General features: G+C 40.1%; 2 protein-coding genes across 5 annotated transcripts in view; one reads left to right on the top strand and one right to left on the bottom strand.

The window, feature by feature from the left end:
• Nucleotides 1–366: 366 nt before the first annotated feature.
• Nucleotides 367–5,471, top strand: LOC100642735. Its single transcript, XM_012314102.3, has 5 exons — nt 367–492; nt 1,080–1,310; nt 1,830–2,099; nt 3,096–3,186; nt 3,870–5,471. Exons 1-5 carry the CDS (start codon nt 367–369, stop codon nt 5,207–5,209), a joined length of 2,058 nt encoding a protein of 685 aa, XP_012169492.3. The 3' UTR covers nt 5,210–5,471.
• Nucleotides 5,472–5,654: 183 nt separating this feature from the next.
• LOC100646958 (RB1-inducible coiled-coil protein 1) overlaps nt 5,655–23,854 on the bottom strand; it is a 55,899-nt gene continuing 37,699 nt past the window's right edge. For 2 of the 4 annotated variants that reach the window (XM_003399204.4, XM_048409898.1), the window contains exons 3-9: nt 18,519–18,807; nt 16,002–16,944; nt 15,704–15,921; nt 15,003–15,630; nt 13,294–14,034; nt 12,102–13,112; nt 5,655–12,012 (exon numbers count right to left, since the gene is read on the bottom strand). In XM_003399204.4, coding sequence (XP_003399252.1) covers nt 11,905–12,012; nt 12,102–13,112; nt 13,294–14,034; nt 15,003–15,630; nt 15,704–15,921; nt 16,002–16,944; nt 18,519–18,807 — 3,938 coding nt within the window. In that variant the 3' untranslated portion in view covers nt 5,655–11,904. The remainder of the gene's footprint in view (nt 12,013–12,101; nt 13,113–13,293; nt 14,035–15,002; nt 15,631–15,703; nt 15,922–16,001; nt 16,945–18,518; nt 18,808–23,854) is intronic. The other 2 variants (XM_012313592.3, XM_048409899.1) reach the window with 1 other exon arrangement.

Below are 23,854 nucleotides of genomic sequence, written 5' to 3'. Positions count from 1 at the left end.
CGAGGATCGATCTTTTTCTTCGCGATCGAGAATCGCTCGCGACGGATATAAGGATTCCGGAAAGCCAGTGAACGTGCTCCTTGTCAGGCCACCCACGGGCTCCCATAAGTATGGCGCGAGCTACGGCCAGCTACGTGCCATAAATCGGGATTTTATCTCGAAGCTGCCGGTCTCTTGCTAGGCCGGCGATTGCGTAATCCTAAATTGGACCTCGAGTTCGATGCAATGAAATTCGGGTTCCAAAGGACCTCAAGGTCGACCTCGTTTCTACGAAGGGAGATCATTTTCTCGTGCTCGAGACATCGATTCTTTCAATAGTACTATACCAGTACCATAATTACGATAATCTATACTAATCTATGCAATATGGGATTGCATTTGTTGTGTAGGAGTCGCGTTGGGTCGCCGACGATGTCAGCGACTGTTGCCGGTAACCAGCAACAGCAACATCCTCATCAAGAGTGGGACATCAACGACTCGAATGTACCAAAGGTAACTATTTTGTATTTTTAATCATCAAAACTCATTATTCTGTTGAGGATATTTAAACGTTTTACCGCGTGCAATACATTATTCATTCGGGTAATTCCCGTGCAGTGTCTCGGAAATGTCCAAAGACTTGGGAATTTCGATGATCATATCTCTCAATTTCCTCAATTTCGTAACAAGTACAGCCACTAAACGTTAGATGATATATCTGGTATACAATATGATACGGCATACAGTAGGATTCAGCCTTCCAGAGAATCGATGCAAAACAAATGAATAATTAAAACTATAAGAATTTCAAATTATAGAACGATCGAATTATAGCTATACGTATATTTATATTAGGTTGCGCGAAAAGTTTCTTTCGTTTTATAAGGAAATAATAGATGCACAATGTTTTTTGTTTTATATTAGTTTATTGAATTATACACGAACGTGATAATAAAAATATCATACCTAATTCAATAAAATAATATAAAACAGAAATTATTGTTTTATTATCACCTTATGAAACGAAAGAAATTTTTTGGACAACCTATTATCTTTAGCCTGTTGAAATAATATTTCGATACGTTTCGAATTAATTGTAGGTAGTAGAATACGATCCCTGGTGCGAATGGGCTGATGGTCACGTAAGAAGGGTCTATGGACCTGAATGTGAAGAAGCGAGAAGACACGCATCTGGATGGGCGATGAGAAATACGAACAATCATAACGTGAGCATCTTGAAAAAATCCTGCCTTGGTGTTTTGATCTGTTCGCAAGAATGCATACTACCTGGCGGTGGAAGGGTTCACCTTCGACCGGCGATTTGTGACAAGGTAAGGAAACCGAAATTATTGGAAGGCAATCTTTAGAAGAGAAATATCCTTCTCCTAATGATTCACGATATATATTTCTTTCTCATCCATTAATCGCTTAACCTGCCTAATTACTAAACCGTTAAGGAATAATTAAAAAATATTTAATATTCAGTACCAAATTCAAGATAATTTATACTCGTTCGATATTCTAGGATAAACGATTACATCGTGAAAATCATTGAGAGGATGTATTACGAAACCCTTAAAAGACCAAAACACCCGGCCAACAGATTTAATATAATTTACATTAAAGAAACAAAGTATTTAATATCATCAAGCTTAGGTTAATTTATATTCATACAATATTTGAGAATAAATGACTAAAATAGCGAAGATCAGTGAGAAGATTTACATATTACAAAAACCTTAAGTAACCGAGATATTTAATATCTTCGACCAATTTTAAACTAATTTAGATTCATTTGATATTAGAGAGTGAATGCTTTACAATACGCAAAAATAAAAATAAATTTTTAGGCGAGAAAAAAGCAACAAGGAAAGCCATGCCCGAACAGACAATGCACAGGTCGGTTGGAGATACTTTCGTGCCGTGGCCATTGCGGTTATCCAGTGACGCATTTCTGGCGGCATACCGAGCACGCGATATTTTTTCAAGCCAAAGGACAACACGATCATCCGCGACCGGAAGCGAAATCTACGTCCGAAGCGAGGCGAAGCGTGGGTGCTGGCAGAAGGGTGCGCGGATTGGCGGTTCTTCTGGCGAACGAGGCTGCTTTAGGGTCTAAAGTATATTTACGATTAATTTATTTACCGATTTTATTTACAAATATTACTTTGTCAAATGAAATTATAATTCACAAATACCATTTTATTATGAATATATTTTATTGTGACACTAATCGTGACACTTAAATGAAATATTAAGTGGTACAAATAAATAGTAGAATCATTATATGCTTGAAGAAGTATAATGCTCCAATTCATGGAAACGATACTTGTCATTCCAAATCATACTTGAATTGTAAATTTGATTCGGGTCAGGGAAAACCTTTCTTTCGAATGTACATCGACCATTGCGCAAATTTTATCGGAACAATTCATGTTGTGCAATGTACGACGTAATAATAGAAAATATTCCGTGAGAATTTCTAGTAATCGAAACTTGGAAGACATCTTGATGTTTCTAACGGATATGTAGAAAATATATAAAAGCGGTATAGTGTTTCTTAAGAGTATCTCTAATTCACGTCTTAACTTTTCCCAGTCGTAATTTTTCTAATTTCCGGGACCATTGGTCTTTCAATTACAATACCGGGTAATACCCAGACTTTGACCGGAAAGAGTTAATATTTCACACTATTCCGATCTCTATCGTATTCAAATCGACGCCATTTTTATCAACGAACGACAATCTGTACGTTAGTATACACATATACATATATATATCATTGCACTAATGCAATACATTAAAATCGATGTTTTCCGCAATTCGTCACTGAATTTCATATTTGCACATAAATAAGAAATGCTTCTCTCAAATATCGTGACCACAGTAAACTCTACTCGGAACATGGAATATAGATACCAATGTATATCGATAAAAATACATTTGGAATATTCGAACGCTCAAACGAATAAATGATTAGTTATATATAACAGACTTACCGAGACAGGTAGCTGGGACAAATAACAGATTAGAATAATGTAAAGATAGGCTGATCTTCTCCTTCTTTCGACTTCTTTGATGCAAGTAACGTATAAATTCTTGTGTTTTTTTTTCAGTTAATGTCACTACGGGGTACGAAAAGACCAAACTCGGAAGCGATCGAACCGCCAAGAACAACACAACCACCACCACTGATACCGGATAAAGGTTAACAACCGTATTTATTTTATCGTTATTTCAAAATACTGTTATCACACTCGTTTTACGTTATGTTAGACACTTTGTTAATGGATTTGCGTAACTGTATCGAGGAGATCCGATCAAAAAATTCACCTTTGAAACCAATTTCGTGAAGCAGCGTGGAACGTTTGCCGCAATCGCTTTCGCGCCAATAGTAGCTTCTTTTTCCGCTAGGCGGCGCCACGTCCCATAATATTGTGCTCGTAAATTTAAATTGCAAATTCGGAGACTATTCTTTAAACATCAGGATACGCTTGTTCTTTTTATAGCAAGAGAAACATTTTGGATACTTTTCATTTATGAACAGATACAATTGTAATATCAATATTATTGTTCAAGGAGAGAAAGATCCATTAGACGAGCATTCCATGTATAAATATGATAATTATATATTTATAAAACCAAAATTAATTATTTTTCCACTCTTTTTCTTTTTCTCAGTTAGTACAATGTATCTCTTTCTAGAAAAACATTGTTTTTCGATACAATTTCAAATATGCTGTACTTAACAAATAAGAATTAAAAAGTTTTGGGTAATTTTATAGTTATAAGTCGCAGCGTGCATTTACCATAGACCTATAAACCCTTTCTTTATTTTTAACATCTACATTTTTATTCCTGCGAAACGATCATATTCTCTTCTCTTTCAGGATATTCCTGTTCCTGTCCTCCATTTGAATGCATGTGTGGTCTACAGACCAACGCCTCGGCTTATCAACAGTCTCATCATCATCAGACAACTATGTATCCTCAACAAACAGCCTCGAACGACACCCCCTACTGGCTCCAAGACACCGTGCCAACCCAAGAGAACGCTCTCGGCTACAATCTTTCCAATCAGATACCCCAAGAAGCCACCTACCCCGACTTTCCTCCGTTTACCGGAGAACTGCTCCAACCAGAAGAGATCTTCCAGCTGGATCAGCCCCTAAGACCAGAATTCAACATGAATTCTCAAGAAGTAGCCAGATCACCACCCACTTTACTAGATCTTGGAAGTGGTACCATTAAATACGAGTTGAAACAGCATCAGGATCAAGCTTATTGGAATCAGTTTCTCAGCGAAGATTCCAGCAGTAGTCATTTGAGCATGCCTCAAGACGACAGACTTCAATTTCCTGGTTTTGAGACAGATAAAGACTCCAATGGTTTCTGCGTCAAGAGACCCGTAAACCATTTCATCTCCAACAAGGAAATGAGTCAGAGTCATCACCTGAGCAATCCATTAAACTTTCAAGATTACCAACGGCAGCATAATCACAAGAATTTCGTGGATGGAACGGTAAAGAACGATCAAGAGAGCAATTATTGGACTCAAAACCACCAGGATGACCGTCTCAACTTTCCTGGATTCGATCCTCAGAAAGAAGAGGATTTGTTACCTTCTAGAAGAAATCTGAACTGTTTTCCCAAAGAAAATTGTCAACCAGGACTAATGGACAGGGGGAATTATAACGTTTACCCAAAAAAGGAAAATGGAATGGTTGATCCTGTTCGTCCTAGTCGCAGCCCCATGGAGAATAAACATTACTCTTACGATGGTTATAATCATATGTTCGAGCAGTCAGATGCGAAGAATCAATTAACCAGTCGACCAAATCAAAACGCGAATCGAATGGTCCTCGATGAAAGACTGCAGAACAATTACGGTCGTGAGACGAATCCAGATTCGACTGAAAGATTGTTTCCGGATTCAAATGGTATGGAGGCAGCTATGCCAACGCAAAACAGTCCAGAACCTTTCTTTTATCCCAGTAATGATCGTTGCCATTACACTTGCGAGGTACTTGACACGCGGCTACCTCAAATGACCATGAATCCCACAGTTACACAATCGAGTATAAATAACTATGGTGATGTTAGTGAATTGGATTTACCTCCCTTCGTCGATTACACGCTCGTAGGAATGCTGTGCTCCACGGAAGAAGATACGTCGAACTTATTACCTGGCTGCCCCCAGAACTCACAGAGCTACGTTCCCCATCATTAGATCCTCCCGACCACCATCTTCATTTGTATTATAAATACGAAGTATATGATAGTTACAGCTTGAACATGCGAGTGTCGTGCAGTTTTGTTTTCCATCCCTTGTCGAGTTCTTCATCCTGTCGATATTATAAGGTTGATTTTGCGATTCTGAGAGATCAAACTCGACAAAAACATTGTAACTCTAACGAGACAAAGATCTTCTTACGTTGAACTAGAATTTCGAATTGTTATTTAACTGAAGGAAATAAAGAAATTTTTGTTAACAGGGGACTCTTGGTTTAGAAAAAGATACACCTTGCCGTCCCCTTTTCGATTCATCTTTCCACGTAAAGTTGTCCCATTCCCGATTCTACCGTGTCTGTTGGGACACCATGTATAATTATTAACTCTACTGTCGTTTTAAATGATTTTGAAAGGTTGTAGGGTTCAAAGCACTCGAGTCGAAGTAGCTTGGAAAAAAGTCACGTGATTTATTCGTAATTTATTTTATTCGTAACAGTTACTCTCACGATCACAATTGTATGTATATTATGTAATATTATCATATACCTATTTTGCGTTACACTTTCTCGATTACATGCGCGATATTCGTTTTTCTTTTTGCTATCCACCTTTTTTTTCATCCCTTTTGAAACAAATGCTGATACCATCTCCTCGATGTTCGAATCGTCTAATCTGTTTATTTTCTATTTCGCGTTGTTTTTCCACAAGCGGCGAGCACAAGGGAGACGAGAAACGAAACGGGTGCGAATCCGGTCACGTGCATCGTCGAACGATCAACGAAATCGATCGCCTATTCTATCTTTCGTCTATCTCCCATTTCTTGTTCGTTTCACTCTCGCCAAACTTAACTATCGAAGAAAAGAGTGTTGCAGCGATTAATCTAAACGGATCGCTCAGGTTCATGTTTGCAAAGCGTACTATCGTGGCTCAGCATTGACAAAGATTTAAGAAGAAAACGCAGATATCAAACAGGAAGGCTCGTTTGATCGTTCGATCGCGAAATTCACGCTCGCGGATCTCGTTGATTGATTCATCTGATATAGTGGTTCGGTGATCGCGCGAATTATGCCACAACTCAGATCTAAGTGGTTAAACGCTACGGATGATGTGCTATTATCTCCCGGAAAAATCGCTAAATCTCGCAGGAAAGTATATTAAATCGTGAAGATGTAATTTACTTTTACAAAGAGCGTCGAATAATGGTTTACGTATCGTTCTCGCGCAAATGAAACATTTCTTTGTATACTCTAAAAAAAAAAGAAAAGAAAAAAGACAGAAGAAAGGATATCGACGATGCCGTCGAAAGAAGCAAAACCTACAACAAATCACGTCACACGACATAGTCTAAAGCTCGTCTTTCTTCGTCATCTCTAAATGTTTCGTAATTTTAGTTTTTATTTTTTTGTCCTTTCTCTTTTTTCGTATTTTTTTCATCTTTTTTTTTTTCTCGTAATCATTCCTTTTTGTACGTGAATTACGATTATCTCTCACACAGAGTGTAAAAACGTTTCTAAGCGTATAAATTTTGGTCAGTAAAAAAAAGAATATTCTATAATATCGAATTACATTTTTTCCTATATATATCACACGTAAAACAAACTCTATCGATACTACGTTTACATAATTTTTCTTATTAATTTTTTTTTGTCGTTCTTTTTTACTTTTTTCTCTCGCTCACACAGACACGCTCACTCATTCTTCTTTTTTAGGCGTCTAGGTAAAAAAAGGGAGAGGGGGGGGGGGTTGTCGTCAAACAACGTTCGTTTCGCACGTCAGAGAATCGCTAGAAAAATAAAAACGCGACTCTATCCTTCATGAGTAATCCTTTCTCTCTCCTCTCCAAATATCTGTCGACATTTTTTTCTGTTTCCGATCTATCCTCTCTCCACCTCAGTTCGACCTCATTCTCATCGATTTAATTTTAAATCTCGCATCATTACAAAATTCTTCTGAGATGTGGCTCCAACAAGTTCTTCGCACCCATCGTGGAACGCGGTTTCGCACGCACGGGGTTCTTTAGAAAATACTTTCACGCGTTCGTTTCATCTCTTCTCGCGTCTGGATCCTCGTGCGTCCGCTCGCGAGAGACCAGATCCAGTTCCTCAGGTTTTCTCCGGCGATCTCGTCAAAATGGACAATAAAAAACGAAAGCAAAGAGCTCCTTCAAATACGAAAAACGTGAAAATTCTTGCTCTGTTCTGTACTGTGTTCGTTCGTATAATATACATTCGTAATTTTGCGATTTTTCCGCTATCATAGAAAAACCAATTGACGAACAACACAGGTAGAACGTTGCAGGCACGTCGATTTGGTATTCGTGTAAGTGTACGTCACCCTGGATGAACGAGCATATTGGAAAATCCGATATATACACGGTCGATTTATACACGAAACTTCGATCGTGATTAGTTTTATTGAGTTGACGAGATCTTTGAAAACCACGCGTCGAAACAACAGTTAATGATCTCTTTAACTACTAAAAGCTGTCATTTACGAGGTAATTACGTTCTCGAATCGTAGAGAAGCATCTGAAATTATTCCTTGTCATTCAATGAAAACGAAAACGAAAACTAACCGTGTCATTCGTATTTAGAATGTTCGGTTTTGATTTTTATTTGCATCTAATCGCGCAGACCAACTCTCAACGCACAAGCTGCCCGATCACCACGTAGATTCGAGCGTTTCCAAAGTAAGGAAGGGAAAGAAACACCGCTTGCCGGAATTCCAAAGTAAATCAAGGTAAAGGTTCATCCGAGCAGAATGGGATTTACGTTGTTTGATAATGTAATCCCGCAAAGAGTCTCTTATCACGATTGCTTCATAATCTTTTAGCGTGCTTTAAGATGTATGTACTAAACGACTCGAGACAAAATTCTATTCTTTTGTCTCTCAGTGATTTAGAAGAAAACTTCGCGATCGTCGAATCGATAAGAAAATTAAAAATAGAAGCCGAACGATTGCAAAGTTTCCTATAATCGTCAGAGACGCCATTAATTAAGAATTTTATAAAAAATGCAATTCTTTGTTACTTCCTTAAGTATATAAATCGGAGCATTCTTCGTTTCACATTTTTTTTTGGTCAATAAACCAAACATCGACATCTTAAAATTAACCTTCGAGATCTGTATAAGCGCTTCATAAATACGAATCAATTTCTAAATTCTTAATCCTCTTCCATTGTAAGTCGAGTCGCTTAATAATCCAAATTGTAGAAGCAAATCGTGAATACAATCGTCGCGTTATTCTACGATAAAAAATAGCTCAAAGTATCTTGTCGGAGCATAAGCTGGCGCGTCGTGTGACCGTCTCACAACGTTACAGCTAAATGCTCGTCTAACACCACTCGAGCTTTCAGAGTGCAGCGTGCAAGCAAACGTTAGATTTAAAGTCGATCGATTATGTGTGCTCTTTACGAGACAGTGCTTTCTCGTCGTCTTACCATGAGTTTACCTTCGCGGAGGTGTAACGGAAACAGGGACTGTGCGGAGAGCGTGCTCTACGTGTGCTCTTTGACTTCTCTTCGAGGCTCTTCGATCGAGAAGAGAACCGGACGAATAGAAACCGTGGACATGTAAACTTTCGTGCTGCACGAGGAAAAAGAATTTCATGGTTCTTACGAATATTTTTACGAGTCTCGAATATCGTTCACTTCACAACGTATCAACTCCAATAATCTACCGTTCGCTAAAATTATTGGATCTAATTAGGTAAAATTATTGAATTATTCTATCGAAGCGTCTCTCTACTACGACCTAAGCATTTACACAGAACGTTCGTTTAATCTATACATCTAGTGATCTATATTTTGATTCGAAGATTCGAAGAAATCTTGGTAACAAGTTAGGAACACACGTCCCAGAATATAAGAACGACAAGGAGACTTAATATCGTTTCTAGGCACAGAGTGCTGGTTATAAGAACTAGAAACCCGAGATCGCGCCAGAAATTCAAATTTTCTCGTGCACGATGTGTCTGCTCGCGAATTGATACGACAATGGAATGTCGATCGCCATGGAAGCAGGACGATCGCGCGATTTCCGCAGAGAAAGTGTACCTACGAATAACAAAGGAAATGGAAAGAACCGGCGAGGCCAGGTTCTGTGTTGAATTCGTGCTAAATCTGTGCATGCGTGCGCGCGCGCATGTGTATGCGAATTCCTCTTTCCGTATTTCTTTTATTCTTCTCTCTTCTTTTTTGTTCTACGTTTTCCTTGATTTTCGATCGACGAGAAGAAAGAGGAATCGTCCGAAACGAGCTACATCAGCTACACGTCAGAAGCGGGGTGCGTGGTTCTCTCGACAAGCTCGAGCTACACAACTTAACGAACGAATTTTTGTTCTACCTCGTCTTCGTTTATCTTACTTATCAGCATCGTGTGTGTCGGCGGGCCACTTTGTACGCCGGTGGCTTCGCTCGAACACGAAAAAATTAAGGCCGACGAGCGAACAAGCACGTCGTTGAATTCCGCCTGACGAATCAGGTACGCTGTGTACATGTGTGCCTACGTATACGGTTTCTCAGTTCGTGATTTCGGCAGAGGAAAAATATACAGAAAGAGAGAGGAAGAGAGAAATGAAAATAAAAATAGATACGGAGAAACAAAAGAGAGGCGTAAAAAAGTGTACTTACATGGACCGTCTCTTTTTGTTTTTTGGAAGTGGACGACGTCGTTCGAACTTATCGTTACCGTCCGCCCCGAGGGATTTTAAGATTTCATTATCGACTATAGGTAGAAGTGTAAACGTCGAGCTTAACGATCACAGCTATTGTACGATACTATGAGTGTCTAGAAATTGTCGCGGAGGAAAAAACGATAGTATTAATATTAATAATAATAATCGATAATAATAATAGTAGAAGTTAGATAAACGATACACAATACATAATTAAAGGATCCTACGAGCAATTTGTCATAAGGAAGCTAAATGTCGGTTTCTCTCGTAGTACGCCCTTTTTCTCTCGATCGTAATTCGATTGAACCTCGAACTTTTGCACATTGAACAATAGAAAAAAATATATATACTATATATGTTTCGTGTATGTATATATGTAACGTGTATGTACGTGTTTATGCGATTCACGTATGCATATATATGCACATATATATACACATATATATGTATATATATGCGTTTAGATATATATATATTTATATAATCTATAAAATTCATCCTACGAAGAGTTTTGCCTCGCACCGGTTTCATCCACGGAGCTAGAAAAAATCTAATCTTTCATTGGTAAACTTCCGCCGTTACCTTCAAAGTAAAGATACATATATATATCTGTGAGTATCATGTGACTTCCACTCCTATGCTTCACACAGCGAATTTTCTACCGCTGGTGGGAACATTTGAACTGGTGATTCGAAGAAAGATAAATCGACCACGAGGCACCTAAAACGAAATTCATTTCAAAAAGAAACGCTGTGGTCGACAAGAGGGGAGAGCCTCGCCTACAGCGTCTGCTCCACCTCTCTCTATAATATGCTTTGTTCTAAATTAAACAGACTTTCTAATATGTTAAAGACGTGTCTCGATAATTGAACGACACACGGTTATTTCACTTTACAAAATCTTAGACTTCAGTTTAGGACCTACGCGCGCGCGCGCGCGCGTGTGTGTGTGTATGTGTGTATTTTATGCGAGTGCGTTATACTTCTCATATACGAATATTGCACGCATCAATACACGATAAACTGTGTACACGCGTTTATATATATTATATATTATATATCATATATATAATATATAGTAGTTTGCATATACAAAGCATTCGTAATTTTCGTTATACCTCCTTCTCTTGCTTCTATCTTAATTATATATTTTTTTTCTTCGTTTTCGCTTGTTTCTTTGCAAAACTTATTTCACTACGACTTTTTTTGTTCACCTCCTCGTCATTTTGCTGTCACTCAGTGCAAAGATAAGAATAATAGTAGTAGCAGTAGTAATAGTAGTAGTAAGTAGTAGTAATAGTAATAGTAGTAGTGATAGTAATAATAGTTTAAATTGTTTGAATCGCAGAACGAAAAAATTTCGCTTCTACATCCAAAATTAAGAAGAAAAAAATACAAGAAATTCTCTCTTCCGCACTTGCGTACGTGTAACTTTTAACAGTCACACTTATCGAATTACAAGTAAAAGATCGTTTCATAGCGTTTAGTTATTCGTAATAATAATTATATATCTGCGTTTGCTCGTGATTTTCTCTTACGTTCTCTCTCGCACACATACATACACTCCCACTCACTTCATTCTCACGCCAGGTCTCATGTGAAAAAAAGAAACGAGAAAGGAATACAATCATTACGTTTCACAGCTAACCACAGCATTCGGCAATTTGTTTCACTCGTTTAAAAATTACTTGTATCACAATGAAACGCCAGCGCATCCTTTTGTCTCTGATCCCTATTTGTAAATGATACCCAATTCTAGGTATCCATACCCCTCTTTCGATCATCCAAACCTTTCTCCCAGCTAGTGAACTTTCAAGGATGAGCGTCGTAAAGTTCTGGCAGGTTTTGGCCTTGATCCGAGGATTTCCGGATGATTGCGAACGTGTATATTAAGGATCCGCGTGTCGGATGAACTGCACGTGCAAGGCCACAAGTGTTCATCCCCGCGACACGGATCCGCGGTCACAGGGCTTATCAAATTGGCGGAGAATCGATGGGTTCCTCTCAACTCGTCGCTCGATTACTCTTCTTGAACGCTCGCTAACATAGCTGCACTATCACCCACAGGCTTCACAGCTTTTACTCGATAGAACTTGGTGCCACGTGGGACGCGATACCGGTTATCGATCTGAAACATTGACAACATTAATCCTGGGTACACATCACCGATTATAAGATATCTTATATTTAAACAACAAACGAGGAAAATAATCTCACCTTTATAGCATGACAGTACTCCTTGGAGGCAACTTCGACGATGCTCTGAGTATTTTTCAACGACTCGTCAGGATTCCAGACCAAATCCAAGGCAGCGGTGGATTTTGGGTCGAGGAAATGAAGCGTCGTCGATTCCTGGTAAAACGTATACGTTCTGTGCGTCTCATCCCAGAACACCAATACGTTATCCCCTGGATCGCAGCTGGTCACGGTGATATGGCCTAGTTCTGCCAGCTTCGCGGCGGTTGTGTCTATTTTCTTTTTAATGTGCGTGAAGCACGTGATGCAGCCACACGAACGTTGTGGTTTCGGACTGGTCGTTGCGTCCTGAGATGAACTTGAATCGGAAACGACCGCCACAGAATCGTTCATGTCTTTCTCGCGACTTCCTGACGAAGGCAACGTATCTGTGGCAGTGAAGCTTCTAGATCGTTCCTTCACCAACTCGATCTCCAGCCGAACCTTATCCGCTTCCAAAGTCTCGACTTTCGTCTCGGCCGTCTCTTTGCTCTCACGAAGCATCTGCAGCTCCGCGTTCATTCTCTTGTTCTCGTTTTCGAGGATCTCGAGTCTTCTGGATAGACAACTTGGATCGTTGCTCGCTTCCAATCGTACTTTCTTCGATTCAGATACTTCCACCTCGTCTTTCTCCGTTTCCAAGCTCTTGGTTTCCTCCTCTAGACTACTCTGGCTCATTTCCAGTTGTTCCTCGCTATGTTCTTTATGTAAGCCAGCCTCGATGAGAACATTCTTGAAGCTCTCCGAATCTTTCAAACGCCTAATCGTGCTCTTGTAACGTTTGCACTCCTCCGTTAATGCAATTTCTCGTCTCCTATACATCTCTATTGTTCTATCTTTCTCCTCTATCGCTTGCGTGGCCAATCGTAGATCGTGAACCAGCTTCACCATCCGCTCATCCTCAATACTTCGTATCGTCGCAGAATTTTCTGGCTTCATGTCTTTCATCGATTGAGCTAACACGTGACTAGTTAGCTCGATGAAATCTGGTCTCTGAAAAGAAAGTAACAGAATATTGCAGATTTTTGAGAATTTATGGAAAAATTTGAAATTGAATTTAAAAGTGCAAAAATGCACATAATGCGTGTAAGCAAAAATATTATAGAAATATTTTTGCATAAAAATATGGATTTGCATAAATATCCACAATCTATTTAGAATCGACTACACGTACCTCGATCTTCTCAAGGCTGCTATCACTCGGACTGCTTTCCATGGTTGACGCAGTCATCAGCTTGAAACGGCTTCTGATGGATTGTAGTTCGTTCTTATATTCCATTTGCAACTTTTCGGTTGTTTCTTTCACCATCCTTTGCTGTTCGCTGCGCGCGTGTTTCAAACTTTCCTCCAGCTCTTGGATTCGTTTCTGGCTTTGCGTTACCGAATTCGTCAAGGATGCTATTTCTATAAACCTTTCATCGTTCGCCTTCTTAACGGCCGCCTCTTTGTCAGCGCGAGCCTGCTCCAAGGTTTCTTCGAGCTGTTGATGCAGATGCGTTTGCAGATTTCTCATTTCCGTTTGTTCGTTCTCCAGTTTCTGACGCATAGTTGATATTAGACGCTCGTGTTCAGCCAACTCGGTTTCTTTTTCCACGAGATTTCGTTTTAACGTGCATATCTCTTCCTCCCGATTCTGCATTAGCTTCTTCACGTCTGCCATCTCGAGCTCGTGATCTACGGTGAGCTCTTGCTCACGTTCTCGAAGACGACGATCACACTCGCGCGAATACAACGATAAAGCCTCGCGAACCTGTTCGGTCATCTTCGAGAAACCAGCTTGCTCCTCGTTGGTTCGATCCCTCAGAACAGCCAGCTCCTGGCGGACAGTCCTCAATGCCTCGTACACCACGACCTTCATCGTCTTCAAGATTGAACTAAGCCTTTCCACTTCCTCGCGCGTGTTCCCAAGATTCTCCTGAAATGTCGACCGTCAGACACATGTCGATAAGTATCGGTGAAGGATCGTTTCCTTCCGTGCTAAACTCGACTAAAGACGTCGAAAACAACTATTCATGACCAAATCGTAAAATCGCAGGCGTGATAATAGAATTAATGTTGTTAGCAGAGGAAAAAACAGAAGGAAAAAAGTAGTTTGATAAATAAGAAATCCCAAAGGTGTCGAGTATGTAACGATGATGAGAGCGACAGGTAGCATGGATATAGTCGGTCCGGTCGGAACGATCTCGAACGAAGTCGTCGGGATGTATTCTGAAAAGCGAACTCATGACTTGAATAATATCTCAAGGAACGTACTTCGAGGGTCATAGGATCGGGAGAATCGAGTGCGACGGCAGCTAATCCTGTAAAAAAATTAAAACACACGCACTCACACGATAACGACACGCGGCTGGCTAATAAGTACGGAAAAAGTAACACGAACACGCAAGCACTTTGAAAAGAGCAGATCGTTCGACTTGTCAGAAAATGACGACAAGCAAAAAACACATACCTACACGATTTTGAAAATTACTTTGCATTATAGTCAGCGCTAATAGCTTACTGGACAGCAAATATATAGACAATGACAACGAAAGTACCTAGAAATCACAGAAAGGGAAAAGTAAGTGGATATAAAAATTTAGATAAGCGACCAACGTCGAATAGAGGGTTCTCAAATGTACGAAAAGAGGTGTTACAGATACGAGGAGATGGCGTAGAAAATGATACACATAGACACAGAGAACCAATAAAACAAGAAACACACGAACCATAATAGAGATACTAAATGTCATGTATGTATATAAGCAAACAAGTATACCATATATATTCATAAACTGTGGAAAAGGAAGAGGATTGGGAACGGAAAAGATACGTATTAGCGGTAATGGAACGTTTACGGCTACGACTACAAGGTCCGTTAGCGAGCTGTAAGTCGTCCAGTACCTGGAGAAGGGAAACGATAGCCTGATGCTGACCGTCGATGGGATGCTCGCTGAGACTGCTCGGCAGAGATTCGTCCATGTAAAATTCAGTACCCATGAAGTCAGTAGCGCATACTCCAATGGAGGGGCTGCTACCACCACTACCGGATAGCTGCTGGCATTGCTGCTGCTGACCGTCGCACATCACGGACCGTGACAAGGAAGAAGGAGGATTTGGACTGAGGGAGTTCGGCTCCTCGGCCATCGTCGTCGATGGCGTTTCGTGATATTTAGGAAGACCGTTCGCAGTAGCGCAATGAAGCAGACCGCTGCTCGATTCGCCGTTCTCGGCACACTCGGTTAACGGACTCAGCTGAGCTGGACGCTCGCTGACGGACAGACTGGGAAAATGGAAGGATCCAGGCTCGCTTGAGGAAGATGACCGGTTCGTCAGGTCCGCGACTTTCGAATTAAGCGGGGATACGTTAGTTGAGGTCGAGGAAGCGGGGGACACGCTTCGCGAGGCACCAACCTCCAATTGCTTCTGACGCATTTGTTTCGCGCCATCGTACGACTCCGGCTTAGAGTCCGTGGCACCCTGCCCGATCTTCTCGAACTCCTCCGTGTCTGTCTCCGATTCGAATCCACCCCTAAAATCGTATAAATATACAGTTACTCTATGATGTTTTAAAAATTCTCTACTATTAATGAAATGATGGTTACCTGTCGAACAACATCGGAGCTCTCGTTCGTTCCTGTTCCTTGGTAGCTACATCGACGCGCATGGAGGTGCTATCTTTTTCTTTGTTGCCATCGGTGCTTGCCTCGGTGAGACTCTTCGACAGGAAGAACTGCGTGATGCTGTTCAGATCTGGCAACGAGATAGTGAGCGCCAGTTCGGGTAGCTGCGATCTAAGAGATTCAATATCCTCTGCTGTCAACTGCAACGCGTACAATCGTGTTAGAATTGTTTGCCTTTGCTCGATATTAAACACGAGCAATAGATATCCTAAATAAATACCTTGGGCAGTTCGTTATCAAAAACAGACGGAGCTTGTGTGGCGAAAGGTGGCGGCGTATCCTCAAGGCCAGGGAATAGAGTATTCAAGAAGTGACCATCGAATTTGCTTTGGAATTCTCTTCTACGAGCCAGTTCCTCGCTATGAACAGTCAATAACTGGCACGCCAGGTTACTAGCCCAAACAAGGAAAGCTTGCGAGAAGGTTCGTCTTCGAACTACTTCGGCCACAGCGTTCATGTACATATGTGGCGTTAGATGGATTTGCTGAAGCACCCCGAGATGCCTTTTCAAACGTTTCAGGCTTTCATGGTACATTATCAGCTTGCCATCCACTTCCATCATCTTATTCTCCACGTACATGATCCACTTGAGCCGATGATAGATGTTCACCGACAGTTCTTCCTTCGCTTTGATGCACCTACGCCTAATGTCGCGCAATTTGTTGTGATTTTTCAGCATCACAAGCAGTTGGCGCCTGTGCGAAGTGCAGAGATCAGGAAGTACACTGGCATCCCCCAAGTTGTTCGCTCGGCTCTGATTTTGAAGAAAACCCTGAGCAAGCTCTCCCTGCTCTTGGACCAGTTTCTTGGTTTGCGCCATCAGCTGTTCTAACGCAAACAGTCTTTCGCCAAGACCCTTGATGTCCTTCATATCCTGCTTGTTCGCGTTGTCAATGGCCCCGTTCACATCAGACTTCAACGCCTCCATCACTTTCTCGTCGAACTGTTCCAAACCCCTCGAACACTGTTCCGCCACTTGCTCCAGACTACTTTGATTGTCTTTCGCCGAGATCCATCTAAGCAAGCTGAAAACCTCCTCCCTGCCATCAGAATCCTTCTCCGATTGATTTGGCTGATCGTCCAGACTCAATAGACCTTCGGCCTGAGCTCTTAACGCTGGTAGAATCGGAATCTGCGCCAGTGTGTCCATGTCAGAGTTGAAGCTGCAAGAAAAAGATTTAAGTTTGCGAAGATAAATTTAGGAAGTTTAGAGAATGGACACGTTTGATAACAGCAAATGATAACTAAAATTATCGATATAAGGTATTAAAAAATGTTATGCCGCGAAATTCACTTTCCTTCTTATCTGTAACAACGCGATATTACGAGCCTAAAATCATATATCAGTCACTACTTTCCTTAGCCCTATTCGCCTTCTTTTACACGCAAGTTAAGTGTCTTTAAAGACTGAACGACTTTTGAAAATGTAATAAATATAATAATGGCCCCTTGGCCGTTTAAAGACAGTTACAACGTGTAACGAAATAAAAGAGTTCTTTAAACTTGTCAAAAATTTATGTTTTTAGCCACTTTTGTGGCAATTTCTCCAAGCTCATGATCAAAATATACGACACTAACGTTCTGATTTCGTACGAGTCCAATAATCAGATTGTTATATTTGTCTTATAACTCGGTATAACATGGTATATAATACGTGATTTGCATCAAGTTTCTCCATCTTTAATATGATTTAATAGTTAACGATGGAACAACTTTAATGGTTAGTAACGACCTATTAAATTCGAAGTTTGATATGTACCCATCTAATACATAGTATGCAGACGGCAAATACGAATGACCGATTTAACAATTACTTAATTGCTAGTGTTTATAGTATTGCTAGGACTGTTACGTTTCGTTGATCACGTTGACTGTTATTTTACTACCAGTATCCCAATTATGTTCGTTTCCTTGAAACTCACGTCTTCCTTAATGTCACGCGACACTACACGCTCTCCACACACGATTCCTTGGAACGTAACAATGTATCGAGCGTGTGATTAACGTCATTATAAAAAAAAAAAAAGAAACTAACCAACTATCACGTTTGCGATTCGAACGTGAACTATAAATATACGCGCATGTGTGTATACATATATATACATATTTTACGGGAAGCGAAGCGAACCCGGGACCTCGACAACTTATGTCACGACGTGATTACAGTCACGACGTGATTATGCAAATTGGATGATATCGTTAACTCTAATTGAACGTTGCGCTTGATCTTAATTATTTATTGTCCCCAAAACTTAAATGCTATGTACACGAAACTTCAACTTATCCATCTTTTAATAGAAAAATACTTAAATATGTACCACTTTCAAATCTTGTTGTAAATTAAATTTTAAACTTGCTTACATTACCGTATAACCAAACACCTGCTTACTTCTTACAAGATGTAATTTAATTACACAATTACAGATAAAAGAAACTGCAATTATATATATAGAAATCTACGAAGTATAAAAAGCATTTATGGCCGGTAATATTCATATAGCCAAAATCCTCATAAAAAGAAGACTGAAGTGAAAACACCCCACTGACCACACTGAAGAAATAAAATAGACAAACTCGAAGATGGTATCCCGCTGGGGATAGCCGTCCACATGTTAATTAGCAATAAAGTTAGAACAATTTCCGAGTGTCCAGCTGGACAGAATGTGAAACTCAAATTAAATAAAAAAATATCTATATATATACATATATGGATGGGAATGTTTTCTGTATTACTCACTTTTGAAGTAGTTCCATGTGTTGTTGTCTCTCCGACAGATAGACGGCGAAACTCTGTTGAAAAAGATCAGCCCGTGACTGGAACATCTGCGTGATGTCCTCGAGATTCGCGACCACGGCAGCCCAGCCCTGTTGCTGAAGGTGTTGATCGTGGACCAGCTTCTCGCAGATCCTGGTTTGCTCCCGCGCCAATCCACAGCATTGCTGAGCCAATTGGGCACGGGCAACGAGGGTCTGATAAGTGGCCGGCATCGCCAACGACGCATCGATTTGGTTCTGAAGATCGACATCTGCAATGCAAAGGGCGATCGATCGTATCGAGCTCTTAATCACGGAATATTTGTCCAAATGAACTGTCCCGCTTTTATTGATCGAAATACCAATCGTCGAACTCTAACCAGTTAAATGGGAAAGGCGAGTTAATCCTTTCGAGAAGGCTTTTTTTTCTTTTATCAATGGGAGAAGAAACTATTAAAGAAACAATCGGTAAATTAAGAAACAAATTGTAATAATTAATAAAACACACACATATATTTTGCACGAAGCATATTCTATACTTATGCTTCTATATTTATGGATGAAGCCAGAATTCTGAATATCACTGCACCAATCTATGCTGCTACTTGATGCTTTTGTTTAGAACTTAGCTATATATATCGTGAAGGCTATTATACCTCCGATGGCGAGGGATTGAACGAGCGACCAACCGACACAATGTCCACAAGTCGCTTGTATAATTGATCGAGCTTCACCGATGTAATCTTGGCACTTTGGCACGCGACGAAAGCTCAAGGTCGCGTAATGGCTCGGATCATCTCAATACCTTGCGTCATACCCTGGATTCGTAGTGATAATTTGCACCTAGTCGTCCAGATTTCGTTCAAACCGATAGTTCGAAACAATTCTGCTAAAGATTTACATTTTTCTATTTCTATTTTGATTTGGTGATAGATACGATAGAGATTATGATATCGATTCAGTGCTTAACTAATTAACAAACAAATTATCTCTTCCATGTTATCGTGTTATCGTGTAATCATTGGTTTTGGCCTTATCTGATTTGAAAATCATTTAAAATTCAGATGCAAGATATATTTACGAAAAATATAATTCTTTTTACACCGATTCGTTTTTCGTGAAAATTATCGCAAGGAAACACGAAGCTTCGGACACTCGGAGCGGCTGCCTGGGTTTCGTCATTCCCGATTCGAGAAAGAGATAACAAAGTCACTCGAGGGTGCAATAAGTTGTAAATTATGTCCTTTCCCTTGCTGTGTCACGGGGCTAGCGGTCCTCAACGGTCTCGTGACTGCGTGTCGAATAATCTTCGTAGGATCATTATCACGGTCGAACGAAACGAACTATCCACACGCGTATTCGGCGATCCCGAGCAAACGTGGGGTTTCGAATAAATCGAGACGCTTTTATATAAATAATAGATTATATCCCTTTGTATTTTGCTTACATTACGACATCAAATCGAGGTCCAACCGGTATTAAAGGAATAAAATTCTCTTCTAAACCTACCCAACCTTTTTCTAACTTGAAAATTCTTCTAGCTGTGTAACAAAATCGCGACTTATCTATTTTTACATCACAAAAAAAATATCATGTTCTAGCAAACTACGTTCCCTCGCGATGATACGAGACGATGAGTGTCTCCTTACGAGTCTTGTTCGACGTTACGTGGTCAGTTTCGAGGCGAGTGTCCAATGTGGCGGTTCGAAGTTGATGTAAGGGAACTGCTTACATACTGCGATGCGTTATGACAGCAAGGAAAATCGCTGGCCGGAGTTAATTTTACTTAAAGTTTAGAGGCTGCTTCCACCGATTACCTCGCGTATAAACAACACGTTAGGCTCTCCCGTGAATGCTTAGTAAGATTACGTCAAGCACACTTTGAAACTCGAGGAATTTTGTCACGATGATCGTACACTTTATTACTAGCAATGTGTGTTCATAGGTTTAAGCGAGAGAGTAGAAACTGATTGATGAACGTTGCCTAATATCATTTAACGTGCTATTTTTCCTCGGCAAATATTGACCGTAACGTAGATGGTAGTCATCGAGGAAGAAATCTATCAAGAGCTTTCAATCGATGAAATGACCATCCTACAAACTTCATTCTTCCGTAAGTTTTATCTGTATAAATCGATTCGTTCTTCCGTATAACAAATAATACTTCTCGTAAATGAATGTTTCGTCAGTTGAACAAATTACGAAAATTTGAAAATTAAAAGTCGATACACGAGTCGATACATGTCGATACGAAATAATTTCCATAGGTTCGAGTATACCTTTGTCTTCTGTTAGCTTTTCCGATGAATAGAAAAATAAGACGCGATACGATTAAGTGAATCTGTGGTTCTTCGAATTTCAAATAATTATTAATCGATTGACCGAAATTCACGCGGCGAAAAAGAAAGGAAAGTCCAGTAAAGACGAACCAGAAGAATAAATCCGAGCTAAATATGTATATGTTGTACAACTGTTGGATATTGGATCGATTTTATAGCGCGCTGCTGCATGGGACGCTGTCCTTCTTCTCGCTGCCCCTTGTTCCGGTGTTTCATTTTAGAAAAAAGAAAGGACGATCTGAGGGAAAATTTGTTAAAGCGTAAAAATGTCAGAAGGTGGAAATCGAACGATGAATTCATGAGGTCATAAAAGTCGAAGAGCGACGACAAAAGAACCATGGAACGTGACTTTTCTCTTTCTCACTCTTAATTTCAATCATTAATTCAGTTATGACCGATTTCCATTCGCAACAATAGACTGCGTTGTAGACGAAGAAGAATACGAAATAAATCAGAGATCGAGACCGAGTGACCCCGACGATTTGCAAATCCAAAACCGTTTTGATCGTCGTCATCCGCGAATTGAACGCAGAATGCCGTTTAAGGGGAAAATAACTGCGATGATTTGCGATGCGTGATCTCACCTGGAACTGCGACGCAGAACATGGACAATCGGTAATTAGCATTTGCGATAAAACTTCCATCGTCAATGCTTATGATCAACTTGCGTTTTGATTCGTGTTTCGAATAGCTCGGTCATTGTTTAGAGTTTAAAGTGTGGATAGAAAAAAGTTTTATATAACCTAGCAAACGCAAGGATGGTACCCCGCTGGGGATAGCCAGCAACGTGTTAATATAACTGCTAAAAAATTCGACCTAATGTCCAAAATGGACAAATTGTGAATATTAAGAAATAAATAAATAAAAAAAAAGAAGGAAGTTTAACGCATACGTTGTTACTGTAATTTACGTAAAACGTATAATTAGTTGCTAGAGCTTTTTTGATAACTAGCCTGCGAATTTCTAGGCATTTATGAGAATTGTAAAAATGGAAAAATGCACAAAACGCGCACAATGCGCAAAGACAAACAAAATATCCAAAAAGAAATTATTGAATAGATAAGTTTTTATCTATTTAATATGTTAATTCGCCACTAAATAGGTGGAAGTAATTTTTACTTAGAGGTTCTATTTCTTGTATAGTGAAATTCTAGAAAAAACATAGTTATGCACCTATATACAATAAAAAATCCATCGTCTAGCGAACGACTCAGGTTACACAACGATAAGGTAGAGGCAAAGCGGGCAAAAATGTTGAAGATTCGCTCGCGTTTCGTCTACCGCATATAACGACGGTAACCTCATTTTAATCGTGTAATTGCGTAAGCTTCCGGCGCAGGTTGAACCTGGCAAACAGGGGCCAAGAATTTCACGGCACGACACTGAATTCCCAGAATATCTTAACTTGGACTAATGCTCTCCTTTTCTAATAATACATACTACGCACCGCAAACACACGCCTACGCGTTCGAGAATGCACCCCTCGTTGCCAGAACAATCGCACGTACGTTTATTAACGAAAAAAGAAAAAAAAACGCATTTTCTTTGATTTCCATATTCAACCAAACTTATAAAAAATTACTCAAATCGGCATCGATCAGACTCGACAATTAATCCCCGTCTTCTGTATTTCTACCAATCACGCTATCAACCAACTATCCGGATAATTGGATATTGGGTTATTCGTCGGAAGCGGTTAAGCAAGCCGCCACGATGAATGTCGTGCAATCTATCGTAACTTATTAAAGGGTTAATAGGTCGCGGGCCACGCTTCGCGGAGCGCCGTGCCAGACATTTGCGAACGCTGTTTCATTCGAATCAGTACTCGTACGGTTGATAGACCAGCGGCCTGCATTAAAGCCGCTGCCAAGCATCTCGATGGGACTGCGTGGACGCATGAATGAAGAACCATAGCGGCTCGATGGGCCGCGATCTTATCTGCGGTGAAAACTCGGTCAGCCGTAGGCTATCTGGGGAAAAAGGGGGAAAGAAATCGCTGGTTTAGCGGTCGATCTATTGGTCGATCGCCAGAAACCGATTGCTGAACGATAACGCGTTCCTCGATGGTAAATATCACTCGATTTCTCTCTCCTTTGTTCGAATTTGATTCTTTTCACCCTTTTTTTATTCTTTCTTTCTTTTCTTTCCATTTTCCCCTTTACATCGTTCGCGTTAGTCTATCGATGACTGCATAAACGTGGGACGTGACTATCAAGACTCTTCTTTTTCCCTTTTTATCTGGACACGATTCACTTTGCACGAACACCAGATAACATCTTCGCGTCGCGAATTAAGAATTCACGGAAAAGTCTGATTACTGATTTTTAAAAGAGAAAGGAGAGCCAGGTTTAAGGTCTGTGTTTTTACGTCGTTTAACGCTGCAGCGAATCGCATCGATTTACTTTCATTGCCATGAAAGTCACGCGACTTTCGGTGGAAATATGAAGTAACAACGAACGTACTTATGCATCGACGCATTCAGGAGTGAAAAGAGTCGATTTGAGATTGTAAGCCGGGAATTAACGAATAGGCAACGTAGGTTTGTTTCGTTCCTCTCGTTTTTCTTTTAATATAACGGCGAGACTCGGATACGCAGATCGTTAAAGCGGTACAAATTAACCATTTTCTCTGGTTACCAGTGAAACTCGGTACTTTTACCACAAATGCGAAACATGTGTTTTCTCAATTAGAATAAATTTCTTGCAGACATGGCTTATAATCGTTGAAATCCCGCCGTTTTGCTTCAAACAAACTGCAAAACATTCCCACGCCAGCACAAATCTGTTTTTTGCTATGTAAGACGATGTTACATTACCATTTTTCTAACAGTAGTAGAAAAGAAAGAATAAAACAATTTGGTATTAGCAAACTTGTATACTGTAATTAGTTTCTTTCATTAATTACGGAGTATGATTTTCTATCTACTGCTCTAGTAATTATATCAAAGTGGGAGAAACGTTTAGATGGAGAAACAGTTGGA

This window comes from Bombus terrestris, chromosome 11 (assembly GCF_910591885.1).
Source record: "Bombus terrestris chromosome 11, iyBomTerr1.2, whole genome shotgun sequence".
Lineage (NCBI taxonomy): Eukaryota > Metazoa > Arthropoda > Insecta > Hymenoptera > Apidae > Bombus > Bombus terrestris.
This window is presented reverse-complemented; position numbering and strand designations above follow the sequence as displayed.

Excerpts from the sequence above, each read along its gene's own strand:
- LOC100642735 (XM_012314102.3), top strand. The coding sequence starts at position 367 with ATGGGATTGCATTTGTTGTGTAGGAGTCGCGTTGGGTCGCCGACGATG. Across the intron at positions 493-1,079 it reads ACGACTCGAATGTACCAAAG|GTAGTAGAATACGATCCCTG; the intron begins GTAACTATTTTG and ends AATTAATTGTAG. Across the intron at positions 3,187-3,869 it reads ACCACTGATACCGGATAAAG|GATATTCCTGTTCCTGTCCT; the intron begins GTTAACAACCGT and ends CTTCTCTTTCAG.